The 15,179-nt window shown below is 40.7% G+C and overlaps 2 protein-coding genes across 2 annotated transcripts in view; one reads left to right on the top strand and one right to left on the bottom strand.

Annotated features, from left to right (window-relative positions):
- Positions 1-14,635, top strand: part of LOC139062062 (zinc finger protein ZFP2-like) — a 37,905-nt gene extending 23,270 nt beyond the window's left edge. Inside the window, exon 3 of the mRNA XM_070542268.1 lies at positions 13,242-14,635. Within this exon, the coding sequence (XP_070398369.1) occupies positions 13,242-14,521 (1,280 nt within the window). The 3' untranslated portion in view covers positions 14,522-14,635. The remainder of the gene's footprint in view (positions 1-13,241) is intronic.
- Positions 86-2,432, bottom strand: LOC129157103 (E3 SUMO-protein ligase ZBED1-like). Its single transcript, XM_054736271.2, has 3 exons — positions 1,168-2,432; positions 896-1,046; positions 86-502 (listed from the first exon to the last, which is right to left on the bottom strand). Exons 1-3 carry the CDS (start codon positions 2,430-2,432, stop codon positions 86-88), a joined length of 1,833 nt encoding a protein of 610 aa, XP_054592246.2.
- Positions 14,636-15,179: the final 544 nt, after the last annotated feature.

The following is a 15,179-nucleotide window of genomic DNA, read 5'->3' as shown; positions in this document are numbered from 1 at the left end:
CATTCCATATTAATGTACAAACAAAATTGAACAGGAAATTAAACTTGACTCAAGACAGACTGTGTAAACTGTCCTCTTATGAACATCACTTGGGAATGGTAAGATTCTTCTGCAGGAAAAGTAGCTGATTCACATGACCAGGGGTGAGACAGCTTCTTTTTGCAGTAATTATATCACCTGCAGTTGAAAAAACCCTCTCAGATGCGACACTGGTCCCAGGGACACAGAGATATCGCTTAGCCATGCGAGCCAAAAGAGGATACTCTTTTTCATTCTCTCTCCACCAGACCAGAGGATTGTCCTGCAGTCCTGCAGGTCTCCTCGCCCTGTACCTCTTGATCTCATCTTCTGCCACCTCTGCAAGAGTTTTCTTTGCATGTCCCCTCTCCTCTCTTGGTATGTAGGCTTCCCCAAGGAGAGACTCCAAAGCACTGGATTGCTTGGGGTTAGGTGCAGGGGGGTTGTTTTCCTCCTCTTCCTCCATTTCATCAACTTCATCTTGCTGCATGAGAGAAGAAATACTTATGTGTCGTTGTGCAACAATAGGCTTTGGTTTGGCTATGAATAACTTAACATAATATAAATCTGTCATTTTGATCTAAACTATCAAGTCAGACAACAACTTGGATATCAGGAAAAGTGTTCAGTCTTGGTTCTTAGCGTTGTGTATTTTTTTGAAGGTTACAATAGCTTACTGCCTTGTGTATTTGAGTGTAATATTATTTCTCGTTTTCTCCAAGGATATGTGCTGCTGTAGCGAATTAACTTCCCCACTGTGTGATTAATCGGAGTATATTCTATCATCTATGAATACCTGCCTGCTCAGGCTGAGATTTAAAATATGATAAAAGTATTTGCTTGGATTTTATTTTTCACAAGGATTCTTATTACTTACATTAGATGCTTCTTCCTCCATCCCACCCACTGCCTCAGCCTGGAGCCTGGAGAAGGTGTGCTCTTGCTCCTCCTCACCCAGAAATGGCAGGGCTTTGAAGCGTGGATCAACAGCTGAGGCGGCATGCAGCATGGCCGTCTGGTTCACATACCTGAAATATAAATGTCACACATTTAAATCTATGCAATTAGGGAGATAATATTTTCTTAAATTGTTTAATTAAATACACAATATAACCTATTTTCTCTCTCACACGCACAAAATAGGCCTACCTTGTGCTCAGGTTTTTCTTGATCTCATTCTTCATATCCTTAACAACTTTGGAGTCTTCTGGGAGGCTGGTCATCTCCTTCAGCAGCAGAGCACGCAGGGGTGCGATCATTGAGAGAGTTGGTGACTTTTCTTCTGACATGACTTCAGTAGCTTTTTTCATTGGCTTCAGAGCTCTGACCACGTCTTCAGCATCAGTTATGTCTTCCTCTTTCAGACTGCACAAATCTTTTTCATTTCTGCGGACTTCAGGTGAGAGCAGAGCAGCAGAGATAGCAGGCTGCTGCTCCAGAAAACGTTCGAGCATTTCCAGTGCACTATTCCATCTGGTCACAACATCAATTGTGAGCTTGTGTTGTTTAAGCTGCAATAGTTTCTGCTTTTCTTTCAAGATGCGGCTAGCTGTTGTGCTGCGATGGAAGAACGTTACAATGTGCCTCAGTTTGAGACCGGTTTGTGAGGCGAGGTTTATGATGTGTGCAAAACAGCCAATGTATGTTAACCCTATCATCTCAACAGCACGAATCATATTAGCTGCATTGTCGGTCACCATAGCAGGATCTTTGCTCATCAGCCCCCACTCCTCTATCGCTGCGGTCAACATTTCTGCTAGACTGGCAGAACGATGGTCAGTTTCAACTTCTGTGGTCTGTGATACGTACGAGTTGAGGTTCCACTCCTCGTCAATGTAGTGTGTCGTCAAACTCATGTACGATTCCGTAGCCACAGATGTCCAGGTATCCGTTGTAATGCCCACTCTCTCTGCTGACTGAAGCTTACTTTTCACATTTTCTTTCACCGACTGGTACATGTTTGGGATGACTTCTTCGGAAAGACGTTTGCGCGAAACCATAACATATTGCGGCTCCGCCACTTTCATTAGCCGCTTGAAGCCCTCGTTTTCAACGACAGAATATGGGCGCATATCCTTGCAAATAAAGCCCGCTATCGCCTCGGTTATTTTGTGAGAACGTGTAGAATTAGCCGGTAGTTGTAGTGATTCCTTGATTTTCATCTGCTGCAGACCAGTGGACGGCTTGCACGCAAGATCTTGGTGATGTCGCAAAATGTGATTGTTGAGATTGGTTGTATTTCCGCAATATTTCACCTCCATTTGGCATGACTTGCAAATCACTTTGCTTTTGTCAAGCTGACCTTTCTCTTTGTCCGTTCTGAAACCAAAATGCTGCCAGACCGCAGCTTTAAGAGTTTTTGGTGTTTTCAAACCGAGCGCATGGCTAACGTTGCTGCTAGTATCCGACGCCATTTTTAAAAATATCTTCACACCTAGCACGCATGCGTGAATTCAGTCACATGACGGTGGGTGGGAGAAGGTCGCTGCACCATATTAACCCTTTATCATCACCCACGCCTCTGAACTTCTTTTATATTTTAGCTGTACAAGAGCCAGACACCGTTAAATGGTTAAATCGATCTTTGGACGTATGAATCGATCTTCATGAATTTATATAAGAATCGATTCAGAATTGGAAAATCGATTTTTTCAACACAGCACTACAATTGGCATTAAGATCCCCCACACCATTACACCACCACCACCACCCTGCACAGTGGTAAAAAGGCACAATGAATCCATGTTCTCATTCTGTTTATGCAAAATTCTGACTACCATTTGAATGTCTCAACAAAAATCGAAACTCATCAGACCAAGCAACATTTTTCCTGTCTTCAACTGTCCAATTTTGGTGAGCTCCTGCAAATTGTAGCGTCTTTTTCCTATTTGTAGTGGAGAAGAGTGGTACCCAGTGGGGTCTTCCTCTGTTGTAGCCCACCTGCCTCACGGTTGTGCATGTTGCGACTTCACAAATGCTTTGCTGCATTCCTCGGTTGTAACTAGTGGTTATTTCAAATTTGTTCTTCTATCAATTTGAATCAGTCAGCCCATTCTCCCCTGACCTCTAGCATCAACAAGACATTTTCGCCCACAGTACTGCCGCATACTGGATGTTTTCCCTTTTCGCACCATTCTTTGTAAACCCTAGAAATGGTTGTGCGTGGACATCCTAGTAACTAAGCAGATTGTGAAATACTCAGACCGGCCCGTCTGGCACCAACAACCATGCCATGCTCAAAATAGCTTAAATCACCTTTCTTTCCCATTCTGACATTTGGTTTGGAGTTCAGGAGATTGTCTTGACCAGGACCACACCCCTAAATGCATTGAAGCAACTGCCATGTGATTGATTGATTAGGTAATTGCATTAAGGAGAAGTTGAACAGGTGTGTGCACTTTGGGGACTAAATTAAGATGATGTGCATAACAGTGAATGAATAAGGCCATAGGTGCCTTTTCCTTAACTTTAGCTTGCACCCATTTAGTCCAGATGCCATCACCGCTGCGCCATCGTAACACTGTAACACCTTTGTCCAAACAGCGTTCATATTCCTCAAGAATACGGAAAATAAGTGCGGCAAGGTCATTAGCTCGCCTGCCACTAGTTACATCCACAAATTTGAAAAAATGCTCCTCGATACTTGTGGCTGTCTCATAGCGCAGGACGAGTGCGAGCGTCATTGGTTTCATCAACCATGATGGTAACAATAGGGGCTCTTCTGATCTCCATTTTGATCTCATCTCCCATCACTTCAGCAATAGCATAAATGAGGTCGTTTTGTATTCTGCTTGATGTCCCAGTAAAGACCCTGTTTGTGGTCAGGTGGTAATGCAAGTCGGCATCATGCTCAGCAAGAAAAGATAAAAGCTCCACATAATTACCTCTATTTAATGACTGGGGGTTTTCATCGTGTCTCCTAAATTAAAGTTCCTGTTTACCCAGAAACATGACCATTCATAGTTGATTGCCTGAAAATGTCGAACAAATCCTTTCCCCTGCTGTGACAAGCCAGCTAGCATTGGGGTCGGGACGACCTGTTCTCACAAGATCCATTTTTTTCTTGAAAGGTTCATCTTGAAAATGGTGTGGCAAGTAAATCTGCAACCAAGTCTGTCCTTTCTCCTCTTTCAGCCATCATGTGTTCAAAAAATACACGATAGCAGTCTATAGATAATAATAATTATATATATATATATATACAAATCTCTGTGTTTAGTTTTGATATTTTGCTTAATGGCGCTAGAAAAGTTCAAACTACTGCTTATCCAATCACAGGATGCGTTCATGTCAGCTTTTGCGTGGGCCACTCCGACTCGTGAGCTGATTGGCTATTGCAACTGGATTGTCTCTGTTCACTTACACTCCGAGCGGACTGCTCGGTTGATTCTGAAGACTTACCCCTACTTTCCACAGGAGCCGTCAGCAGCACGTTACTGCAGCAGCACGTCATAGCTGCTGATAGGAACCGCTGTGGTCAACAGAACCTTTTCCACTGGAGCCGTCAGCAGCGTGAGTCGGCCGCGTCTCAGGAGCAGCATGTCGCGGCTTTTACGCGCCGGTTCTATTTTCTACGCGCGACGCCTCTGAAACGGGTCAAGTTTGACATTTTTGGGGAAGGAAAGACAGGAAATCGGACGCGGAAACGGAGCGAAGCTCCCGAAATTGTCAGAATAAAGAAACGTACTGCCTTCCGGTTGCTTTACTTTTAAAAAGAGTTACTAACTGTGCGTCCCCGTGAGAAGTTATCACCTAGCTAGCGGTCTCCTTTGTTTTTCAGGTCCGTATTGGCGATTATAAAACGGACAGAACATAAAACACAAACCTTTTGGAGCCATGTTGTAATTTTCTCCTGCTTGTTGTTGTGTTTACTGACGAAGTCACTCGTGTGACTTCGTGCTCTGTCGGTGACAGCTGCTCCCCTGCTGCTTTGCGTCTCGTGGGAAGGGCCAAGCAGCAGTTTACGCGAGCAAGACGTGCTGCTGCAGTAACGTGCTGCTGACTGCTCCTGTGGAAAGCAAGTGTTATGGCAGACTTAATCTACCTGAAAACGCAAGCTAGCTGAAATCTGATTGGATAACACCCAACCTTGGTATTTTTACACTGGAAGCAGTGCAACCAAGTGGGTATAATAGGATATAAAGAAAATAGGCCAGTGAAAAATTTTTGATTTAAAAATATTTACCAAAGGAAAAAATACATTTACTTTTAGTTGAGTAAGTTTAGGCCAGCAGAGAAGGCTTTGCTGGCCCTGACTGCCCACCAGTGGTACTAAGCAGCAGTAGCTCAACAGGTTGAGCGGGCAGCAGTAGCTCTCAACAGGTTGAGCGGGTTGTCCAGTAATCGGAAGGTTGCAGGTTCGATCCTGGCTCCGGACAGAGAATTCTGCGGTTGTGTTCTTGGGCAAGACACTTAACCCACTTTGCCTGCTGGTGGTGGTCGGAGGGACCGGTGGCACCTGTGCTGGGGCGCCTCGCCTCTGTCAGTGCGCCCCAGGGCAGCTACATGGCTACATCGTAGCTCATCACCATCAGTGTGTGAATGTATGTGTGAATGAATGAATGAATGATACACTGTAGTGTAAAGCGCTTTGGAGTCCTTACACTAAGAAGCGCTGTACAAGTGTGGGTCATTTATCATTGATCATTTAATATTACTAATCTTAATCAAAAGTACATATATAAATATATTCACAGTTAAACTATGATAATAGAATTTAATGTATTTCATTAATCCTTAAGACCTGTCAGAGTTCACCAGAACTTATGTTTACATTTTTACATGCTTTGGTGCCATTTTTTTGGAGTATTTCAACTTGGTATACATCAATACAACCTTAGATTCTAAATTTTAATAATATAAATATAAAATGTTCATAGCAACTAAATATTTCACTAAAAAATGCTATTATCCATACACAAATTGAAAATCGTTTTTTGTTTTTACACATATTTTTCATTATATAGAAATGCCACACCTTTATCCCTCAAAATTGTCAATGGCAAAAAGTTTCACACAATCCTTTCAAACAACAACAAATTTATTTGAAGTGCTTTTATAAATTAGTTTCTGAGATACACTCATTTAAATAAACTATTTGTAGCAAATTTTTCAGGAGTATAAAGTTTTCCTAATCTCTCACTAATAATAATAACAATATTAAAGATTATTGCATTAATATATACATGAGGAAACAGAAACTGAAACTTAATCACCCAGTGCTGTAATGGTGTCAACTGCTTTGAGGAGGGAGGATGCACCATTTGGTAGGTCCATGATATGTCTAAACGTTTGTAATGGTGTGCGTGTGTTGGGAGTTTGTAGTAGGTGTGTGATGTGTGTAGGATGTGTTTGTCTAAATGTATTATTGCAAAAAAGCACAACGCTCTGGGACATGTTTAGCATGGGAGATATTAGTGTAAATCCTCCGGTTTAATATGCAAAAAATAAATAAATTATATAATTTCAATTCTACAAGCATTTGAACACAGATATGCAAATGGGAGCGCCGGCGCTCCCGCCGGTCTCAAAGGGCTAAGATATTCAGTGGTACTGGAAATGCTTAAACATTTAATTTTTACTACTAAATTGGAATGGTGACATATCTATTATGTACAGATTAGCAGTAATATGTTTTAAATAATTTTTGAAAATAGACATGGTTGCAAATTAAATGCTACAGTGGCTTGCTATATACCTGCACACTGCATGGAGCAGACTTGAAGCAGCAACCTGACTTTGGCGGTTCTGCTGCATAGCACTGCCGACAGCTAAGAATAAACAGCGCTTGTGTGTGTGTGTGTGTGTGTGTGTGTGTGTGTGTGTGTGTGTGTGTGTGTGTGTGTGTGTGTGTGTGTGTGTGTGTGTGTATGTATGTATGTATATATATATATATATATATATATATATATATATATAGTAATGATGGGTAGTTTACATCTTACTTGTGAACCATAAAATGTGAGATTCCATAGAAATATGAAATATCAGTCTGATAGATCTTTGAATATTTTAACCAGAAGATCAGAAATTTTTATTGCAGTGATTACTGGACACTTTCTATTAACTCAGATAAAAGAGAGAGAGTCAGGTTTATAATAGTTAAGAAATTTATTTCTACACACTTTAAACAAGTCTAACTGTAAACACTCTGTGTACTGATGAAACTAGGTGGAATTAATCAATTAATCTAGGTGGAGTTAATCAATTTCCCTCTGGGATTAATAAAGTATTTTTGAATTGAGTTGAATGAGACATGAGATGAATGGTGTATGTGTGGAATGTTGTTTTCAGAACTCTCGTATCCGGAGAAGCAATTAGTTCTGAGTGGGAGCGAATGTTTCGCTCTAAACTACGGTTGGTGATTTATAAAACACATTAAACGCCATCTGTCGGTCTACGTACCCACAGGCGAAGCCTCCGTTCAGATCCAGAATGTCGAGGTCCGTGGACCTTCCTTGGTACCGAAGCCGTTAGAGAGAGCAGCAGTGCCAACCAGACTAGTCTTGGAATTCTTCCAGGTCACAACAGGTTATTATTGGCGTCAGCGAGACCCTGAAGGGGTCGTGAGGTTCAGCTTTTATTCTGAAGGAACCGCTGCGGTCAGGTGTAATGTGCAACAGATTTTATCCAGCTTGTCAAGGTTCTTATGGTTGTAAAGGACACCCTATGAAAAGAAAATGGTCAGTAATTTGGGGATTAAAATCGACTCAGCACTTAATCTTGACACTCATGTAAATACAGTGGTGAGGTCCTGTTTCTTTAACCTGAAAAGACTATCCAGGATCAGGCCTCTGCTGTCCAGAGCTCATCTGGAGTCTGTGTTGCATGCCTTTGTCCTGTCTCGGCTGGACTACTGCAACGCTCTGTATGCTGGTCTGGCCCAGTACACGGTTGCACGGCTCCAGTTTGTGCAGAACTCTGTGGCTAGGTTCCTGACAGGCACTAGATGTCGAGAGCACATTACCCCAGTGCTGGCTGCTCTGCACTGGCTCCCGGTAAAATATCGAGCTCAGTTTAAAATCTTAACTCTTGTTTATAAGGCCCTCCAGGGCAGTGCCCCCCCCCCGTATATTATTGCGCTTTTGAACAGGTATGCTCCATCTCGGGCTCTTCGCTCAGCCGAGCAGGAACTTCTGGTGGTCCCCCGGTCGAAGTTTCGATCGAGGGGTAGTCGTGCTTTTTCTATTTTTGCTCCAACTCTGTGGAACGATTTGCCACTGAGCATTAGACAGGCTTCATCCCTTCAAGTTTTTAAGTCTCGTTTAAAGACTCATTTTTATCTGATTGCGTTTCAGCGCTAGGGTCACTTGAATTGCCCTAACATTATGGTTTTAACTATTCTTCTTTTTATACCGGATGCTTGATTTTATTTTGTCTGACATTTGTTTTTTTAATCGATTGGTCTTATTCCAATATCTCTTATCTGTAATACTGTTTGCTTGCTATTTTATGATTTTATGTTTTTATCGTGCTTTTATGCCCATGTATTGAGAATGTTTTTCTTTTAATGATGTTGTTCAGCACCTTGGGCTTCGGAAAATGTTGTAGAAGGTGCTATACAAATAAAATTTGATTGATTTATTGATTGATTGGTAAAGGTTCCGGATGGCCTGTCCAAAACTTCTCTAGAATGCTTTGAACTGAAGTAAAGGTGACGTGGGGATAGTTTTTATAAATGTCATATTTTGGTTTACTGGCGAATCAGAATTTGACATGCAAAAGAGGGCTTACAGGTGCTGGCCAGTAAATTAGAATATCATCAAAAGGTTGAAAATATTTCAGTAATTCCATTCAAAACGTGAAACTTGTACATTATATTCATGCAATGCACACAGACCAATGTATTTCCAATGTTCATTACATTTAAATTTGATATTCATAAGTGACAACTAATGAAAACTCCAAATTTGGTATCTCAAAAAATTAGAATATTCTGAAAAGGCTGAATATAGAAGACACCTGCTGCCACTCTAATCAGCTGATTTACTCAAAACACCTGCAAAGGCCTTTAAAAGGTCCCTCAGTCTTGTTTTGAAGGCACCACAATCATGGGGAAGACTTCTGACTTAACAGCTGTCCAAAAGACAATCATTGACACCTTGCACAAGGAGGGCAAGACACAAAAGGTGATTGCTAAAGAAGCTGGCTGTTCGCAGAGCTCTGTGTCCAAGCACATTAACAGACAGGCGAAGGGACGGAAAAAATGTGGTAGAAAAAAGTGTACAAGCTCTAGGGATAACCGCACCCTGCAGAGAATTGTGACGACAAACCCATTCAAAAATGTGGGGGAGATCCACAAAGAGTGGACTGCAGCTGGAGTCAGCGCTTCAAGAACCACCACGAGGAGACTCATGAAAGACATGGGATTCAGGTGTCGCATTCCGTGTGTCAAGCCACTCTTGAACAAGAAACAGCGCAAGAAGCGTCTCGCCTGGGCCAAGGACAAAAAGGACTGGACTGATGCTGAGTGGTCCAAAGTTATGTTTTCTGATGAAAGCAAGTTCTGCATTTCCTTTGGAAATCAAGGACCCAGAGTCTGGAGGAAGAGCGGAGAAGCACAGAATCCACGTTGCATGAGGTCCAGTGTAAAGTTTCCACCGTCAGTGATGGTGTGGGGTGCCATGTCATCTGCCGGTGTTGGCCCACTCTGTTTCCTGAGGTCCAGGGTCAATGCAGCCGTCTACCAGGAAGTTTTAGAGCACTTCATGCTTCCTGCTGCTGACCAACTTTATGGGGATGCAGACTTCACCTTTCAACAGGACTTGGCACCTGCACACAGTGCCAAAACCACCAGCACCTGGTTCAAGGACCATGGTATCCCTGTCCTTGATTGGCCAGCAAACTCGCCTGACCTTAACCCCATAGAAAATCTATGGGGTATTGTGAAGCGGAGGATGCAATACGCTAGACCCAACAATGCAGAGGAGCTGAAGACGACTATCAGAGCAACCTGGGCTCTCATAACACCTGAGCAGTGCCACAGACTGATCGAGTCCATGCCACGCCGCATTACTGCAGTTATTGAGGCAAAAGGAGCCCCGACTAAGTATTGAGTGCTATACATGCACATTCTTTTCATGTTCATTCTTTTCAGTTGGCCAACATTAGAGAAACAAACATTTTTTCATTGGCCTTTAGAATATTCTAATTTTCTGAGATACCAGATTTGATGTTTTCATTGGTTGTCACCTATAAATATCAAAATTAAACGTAATAAACATCGGAAATACATTGGTCTGTGTGCATTGCATGAATATAATGTACAAGTTTCACGTTTTGAATGGAATTACTGAAATATTTTCAACCTTTTGATGATATTCTAATTTACTGGCCAGCACCTGTATACAGACACCACAGAAAACCATGCCTTACATCAGAAATGTAGGTTCTGATTGTATCAGACAAAAGGAAATGTGAAATGTGACTTAACATAACTCTATGTCAATGTGTCTAGTGCAGCTGTCCAAAATTATAATTAAGTACTGCTATTATGTCCCCGGCTCTCTAGGAGAGATGAGGAGGGGAGTAGTAAAATTATTGTGTGGGATAAATAATAACAGAGTGCTATGTCGCTAAAAAACAAGGGATTTATTACAAAATGAATGGAATATTTACAAAGAATCCAAAAAACAATGTTATATACAAAACAAAAGAAGCTATATTTAAAAAGGGAGAAACTGAAAACGCCACCCCAGAAGGGGGTGGGAAGAAAACCGAGAATAATAAATATATATATTCAAAAGGGGAGATCCGAGGTCAGGGTCTAAAGCCGGTCCAAAGTCTATACGCCAAATGGTCTAATCCGAAATCCAAATCCGAAATCCTATTGAGAGCAAATCGAAGACTAGCGAGTGAACTGAGTTGTACCAAAAGCAAACCGAGGAGAAGAGAATTGTATAAACTGTTCCCAGTCTACACTACCCTTGACCTTCTCCTCGAACTGGTGGCTGGGAGCAGCTTTTAGCTGCTGCCAGGTGATCATCAATGATTTGGAACAGCTGGGCACCGGGAGACGGGCGAGACAAAGGCCACCGAGGCCATCTTGTGGTCGAAAAGGGACACGGCACGAAACAACTACTGATCACAGGATTATAATATCAAGTAATACATTGTCATTTCACAAAATGATTGAATATCTGATTCACATTATAATTTGCAATAACTAACGTTGTTTGATTTTGTATTTATCAAAAGAGTTCTCCGTCTAGTCTTGAGCTGTTTTGTGACGCTACAATTTATATATATATATATTAGGGCTGGGATTTGATTAAAAATTTTAATCTAATTAATTACAGGCTTTGTAATTAATTAATCTAAATTAATCGCATTTTAATCGTTCAGGAAAATGTGCTCTCAAAGTAAAACTTTTAATTAAAATTATGAGACAGAGAATCAAACATTAGACATGGTTATTACTGTAAACTAAAGCTTCTAATAATAAAATGCATTTGAATTATTCAAATGTCACTGTGTGATATGAAACAAAACCCAAATCAATTAGAATTTATAATTACAAATAGAAAACACCTGCAAAGGGTTCCTGAGCCTTTAAATAGTCTCTCTGTCTAGTTGAATGACTGAAATAAGTTTGACTTTGCACCAGATTCTAATTTTTCCAGTTTCACTTGTTTGTATAATTGGGAGTTTTTATTAGCATTTCTACTCATAATGTAGTAAAAACACATAAATAATAATCTTTCAAAATGACAGTAGAACATGAACAAATATGATCTAGGACTTAAATGTACTAAGTTTTAACACCAGAGCAGGCATGGCATATTCTGAGAATGATCAGGAACACTAACTGGTTCCAGTTGGATGACTGGAGGTTGATGGGATGATAAAAGATCACGGCGAGGAAATAATGATCTGACGAACAGGTGAGCGGACCTTCCTTACATGGGAAGTCCTGCTGTCACGTTAAGAAGTGGATGCTGCACACCCACAGATTCAGGCCTGCTGCAGCGAATCTGGTGTGATCTCCAGCCTGATCACAACTTCCTCGTTCCTCGCTGCCCCTGATTCACTTGAGCATCCACCCCTTAGCTGATGACAGCTTCAACACACCTCGCTGCTTAATGATAGTAATGCATGTGATGTTTAGACAGTGACTCGTCTCAGAAACGTATAATTCCTCGACAGAATTGTTTAGAAAATCATCAGAAAAGTTTCAGAGTGTTTCTGTTTTAACTTAAACTTCTGTTATCAACTTTAAGACATGTCTGTGATCAGAGTAGTGAGGACACAGAGCGTTCTCCCAGCGGCAGCCAAGTGCCTCTCGTTTGTCTGACTACTTTCATAAACTACTGTTAGGGCACAGAATTATTCTGTCTGGTGCTTTCAGCGCTGCACAGATGTTATGTAAATGTTAAAAATATAGCTTACCGCAACTTTCGTCAAGTTTCCCGTGCCACCGGGCAGCCGCAGCAGAGACGATCTCTGAAAAATTTCCGCGACACGGACTCCGTTGTTGTCTGGAAGTTTTTTCATCCAAGTTAAGAAAAGAGGCGGACGTGTTTCCTAAATCCTGCATCAGTCCAAGCAAGGCAACTTCTTTCTGTTTTTATTCCGTTTTAGTAGTCATTAGCACTGTGCATTGTTGTGTGCGTCAGTGATATTCAGTCTATGAGGAAATCGTGCAATGACAAAGGTTCCGCCGTGCTTGAAATGCAAGCTGCGATTAAATGCGTTAATTACGCGTTATTTTGTTCTAATTAATTAATCGTAATTAACGCGTTAAAGTCCCGGCCCTAATATATATATATATATATATATATATATATATATATATATATATATATATACATACACATATACATACCTTCTCATTCAATATGTTTTCTTTATTTTCATGACCACTTACAAAGGGGCCAACAAGTGCTAAACACCTCTGGGAACTCCTTTAAGACATTTTTCAGGTGACTCCCTCTTGAAGATCATCAAGAGAATGCCAAGAGTGTGCAAAGCAGAAATCAGAGCAAAGGGTGACTATTTTGAAGAAAATAGAATAGAAAACATATTTTCAGTTATTTCACTGTTTTGGTTAAGTACATAACTCCACATGTATTCATTCATAATTTTAATGCCTTCATTTAGAATCGCCTGATATAAATGGTCATGAAAATAAAGAAAACACGTTGAATGAGAAGCTTTGTCCAAACACGAGAGATTTTTTTAATTCACATTAATCTACATTTTGTTTTGTCTTTTATCCTGTCCAGAACTTCCACAGCATCATGTCTGGGAAAACAAGATGACTCTGACTGACCAGCAGCTCTCTAAACAGAAATGGACCTCCAGTTTGGACCAGAAGGAACCAGAACCTCCACTGATGAAAGAGGAACAACAAGAACTCCTTATCCATCAGCATGAAGGGCAGTTTCTTCTGAAGCAGGAAGTTGTTACCTTCATGGAGCCTTCTCCTTCTGAAGAAACAGACTGTCATGAACCAGAACCAAACAAGAACCAACCCTTGTGTCAGAGTACTACAGAAGCTGAGAACCAAGATCAGGGTGGATGCAGGAAAGAAAACTCAGAATCAAACAGCAAAGAAGAACTGACACGTAATAAAATATGCCAATCCAAAGATCACAGAGACAGTGTAGATGATGAAAAACAAAAAAGGCACAAGAGGGCTCACACAGGTGAGAAGCCATATCCATGTAAAATTTGTGGTAAATGTTTTAATGTCAGTAGTTCCTTGATTAAACACACGAGAACTCACACAGGTGAGAAGCCATATCCATGTGAAACTTGTGGTAAATGTTTTAATGTCAGTAGTTCCTTGACTAAACACATGAGAACTCACACAGGTGAGAAGCCATATTCATGTAAAACTTGTGGTAAATGTTTTAGTGACAGTAGTTCCTTGACTAGACACATGAGAACTCACACAGGTGAGAAGCCATATTCATGTAAAACTTGTGGTAAATGTTTTATTGACAGTAGTTCCTTGACTAAACACATGAGAATTCACACAGGTGAGAAGCCATATCCATGTAAAATTTGTAGTAAATGTTTTAGTGACAGTAGTCCCTTGAATACACACATGAGAACTCACACAGGTGAGAAGCCATTTCATTGTAAAAGTTGTGGTAAATGTTTCTCACAGAGTGCTGGTTTGATTTATCACATGAGAATTCACACAGGTGAGAAGCCATATCCATGTAAAACTTGTGGTAAATGTTTTATTGACAGTAGTTCCTTGACTACACACATGAGAACTCACACAGGTGAGAAGCCATTACATTGTAAAAGTTGTGGTAAATGTTTCTCGCAGAGTGCTGCTTTCATTTATCACATGAGAACTCACACAGGTGAGAAGCCATATCCATGTAAAACTTGTGGTAAATGTTTTAGTGGCAGTAGTTCCTTGACTACACACATGAGAACTCACACAGGTGAGAAGCCATATTCATGTAAAACTTGTGGTAAATGTTTTAGTCACAGTGGTCACTTGACTACACACATGAGAACTCACATTAGGGCTGCACGATATTAGGAAAACCTGCGATATTCGATAACAGTGCTTAATATTGCGATATTGATATTACTCACGATAAATGAACAAATACTAAAGTATGCAGTGTTGATTTCGTCTGGTGTGTGACGGCTGCTCTGGGTTTAAAGCAAACAAAAACTAATGCATGAATTCCATTACAACATAACATTTTTTTGTGCAAAAATATGCAGCTGCACCTGCTACTGTATTAGCAGCAAAACAACAAACTGCATGCATGCAGTTTCTCAGTGACTTAAAAACATCACCACCACCATAAAACTTTTTCTGATGCTCCAAATACAGAAAATCATCCCTTACCAGGGTTTTTGAGTAAATTAAAAAAAAAATCAGAAAATAAGTTTAAATGTTAAATAATAGTTAACATCACTTAAATGCAACAGCAAATTCTCTCATTGCTACTGAACATTTTCTCCACTTATGTGGTTATAATATAAGGCTGTTGCTGTAATTGGGAAGTGATCTGTGCTGGGCCAAACTAGGAGAATATTAAGATTTTCTGAGGGAAAGAGAAAAACAATTGTCTTACCTTTCAGAAGAGGAACTGGCAAAAAACTGCATGGAAAATATGTGAAAACGTTTGTTTTTGACCCCAAATTGAACAAGTTTACCTAGATCTTAAAAAGCAGCTCAGATGATG

Source organism: Nothobranchius furzeri, chromosome 2 (assembly GCF_043380555.1).
Source record: "Nothobranchius furzeri strain GRZ-AD chromosome 2, NfurGRZ-RIMD1, whole genome shotgun sequence".
Lineage (NCBI taxonomy): Eukaryota > Metazoa > Chordata > Actinopteri > Cyprinodontiformes > Nothobranchiidae > Nothobranchius > Nothobranchius furzeri.
This window is presented reverse-complemented; position numbering and strand designations above follow the sequence as displayed.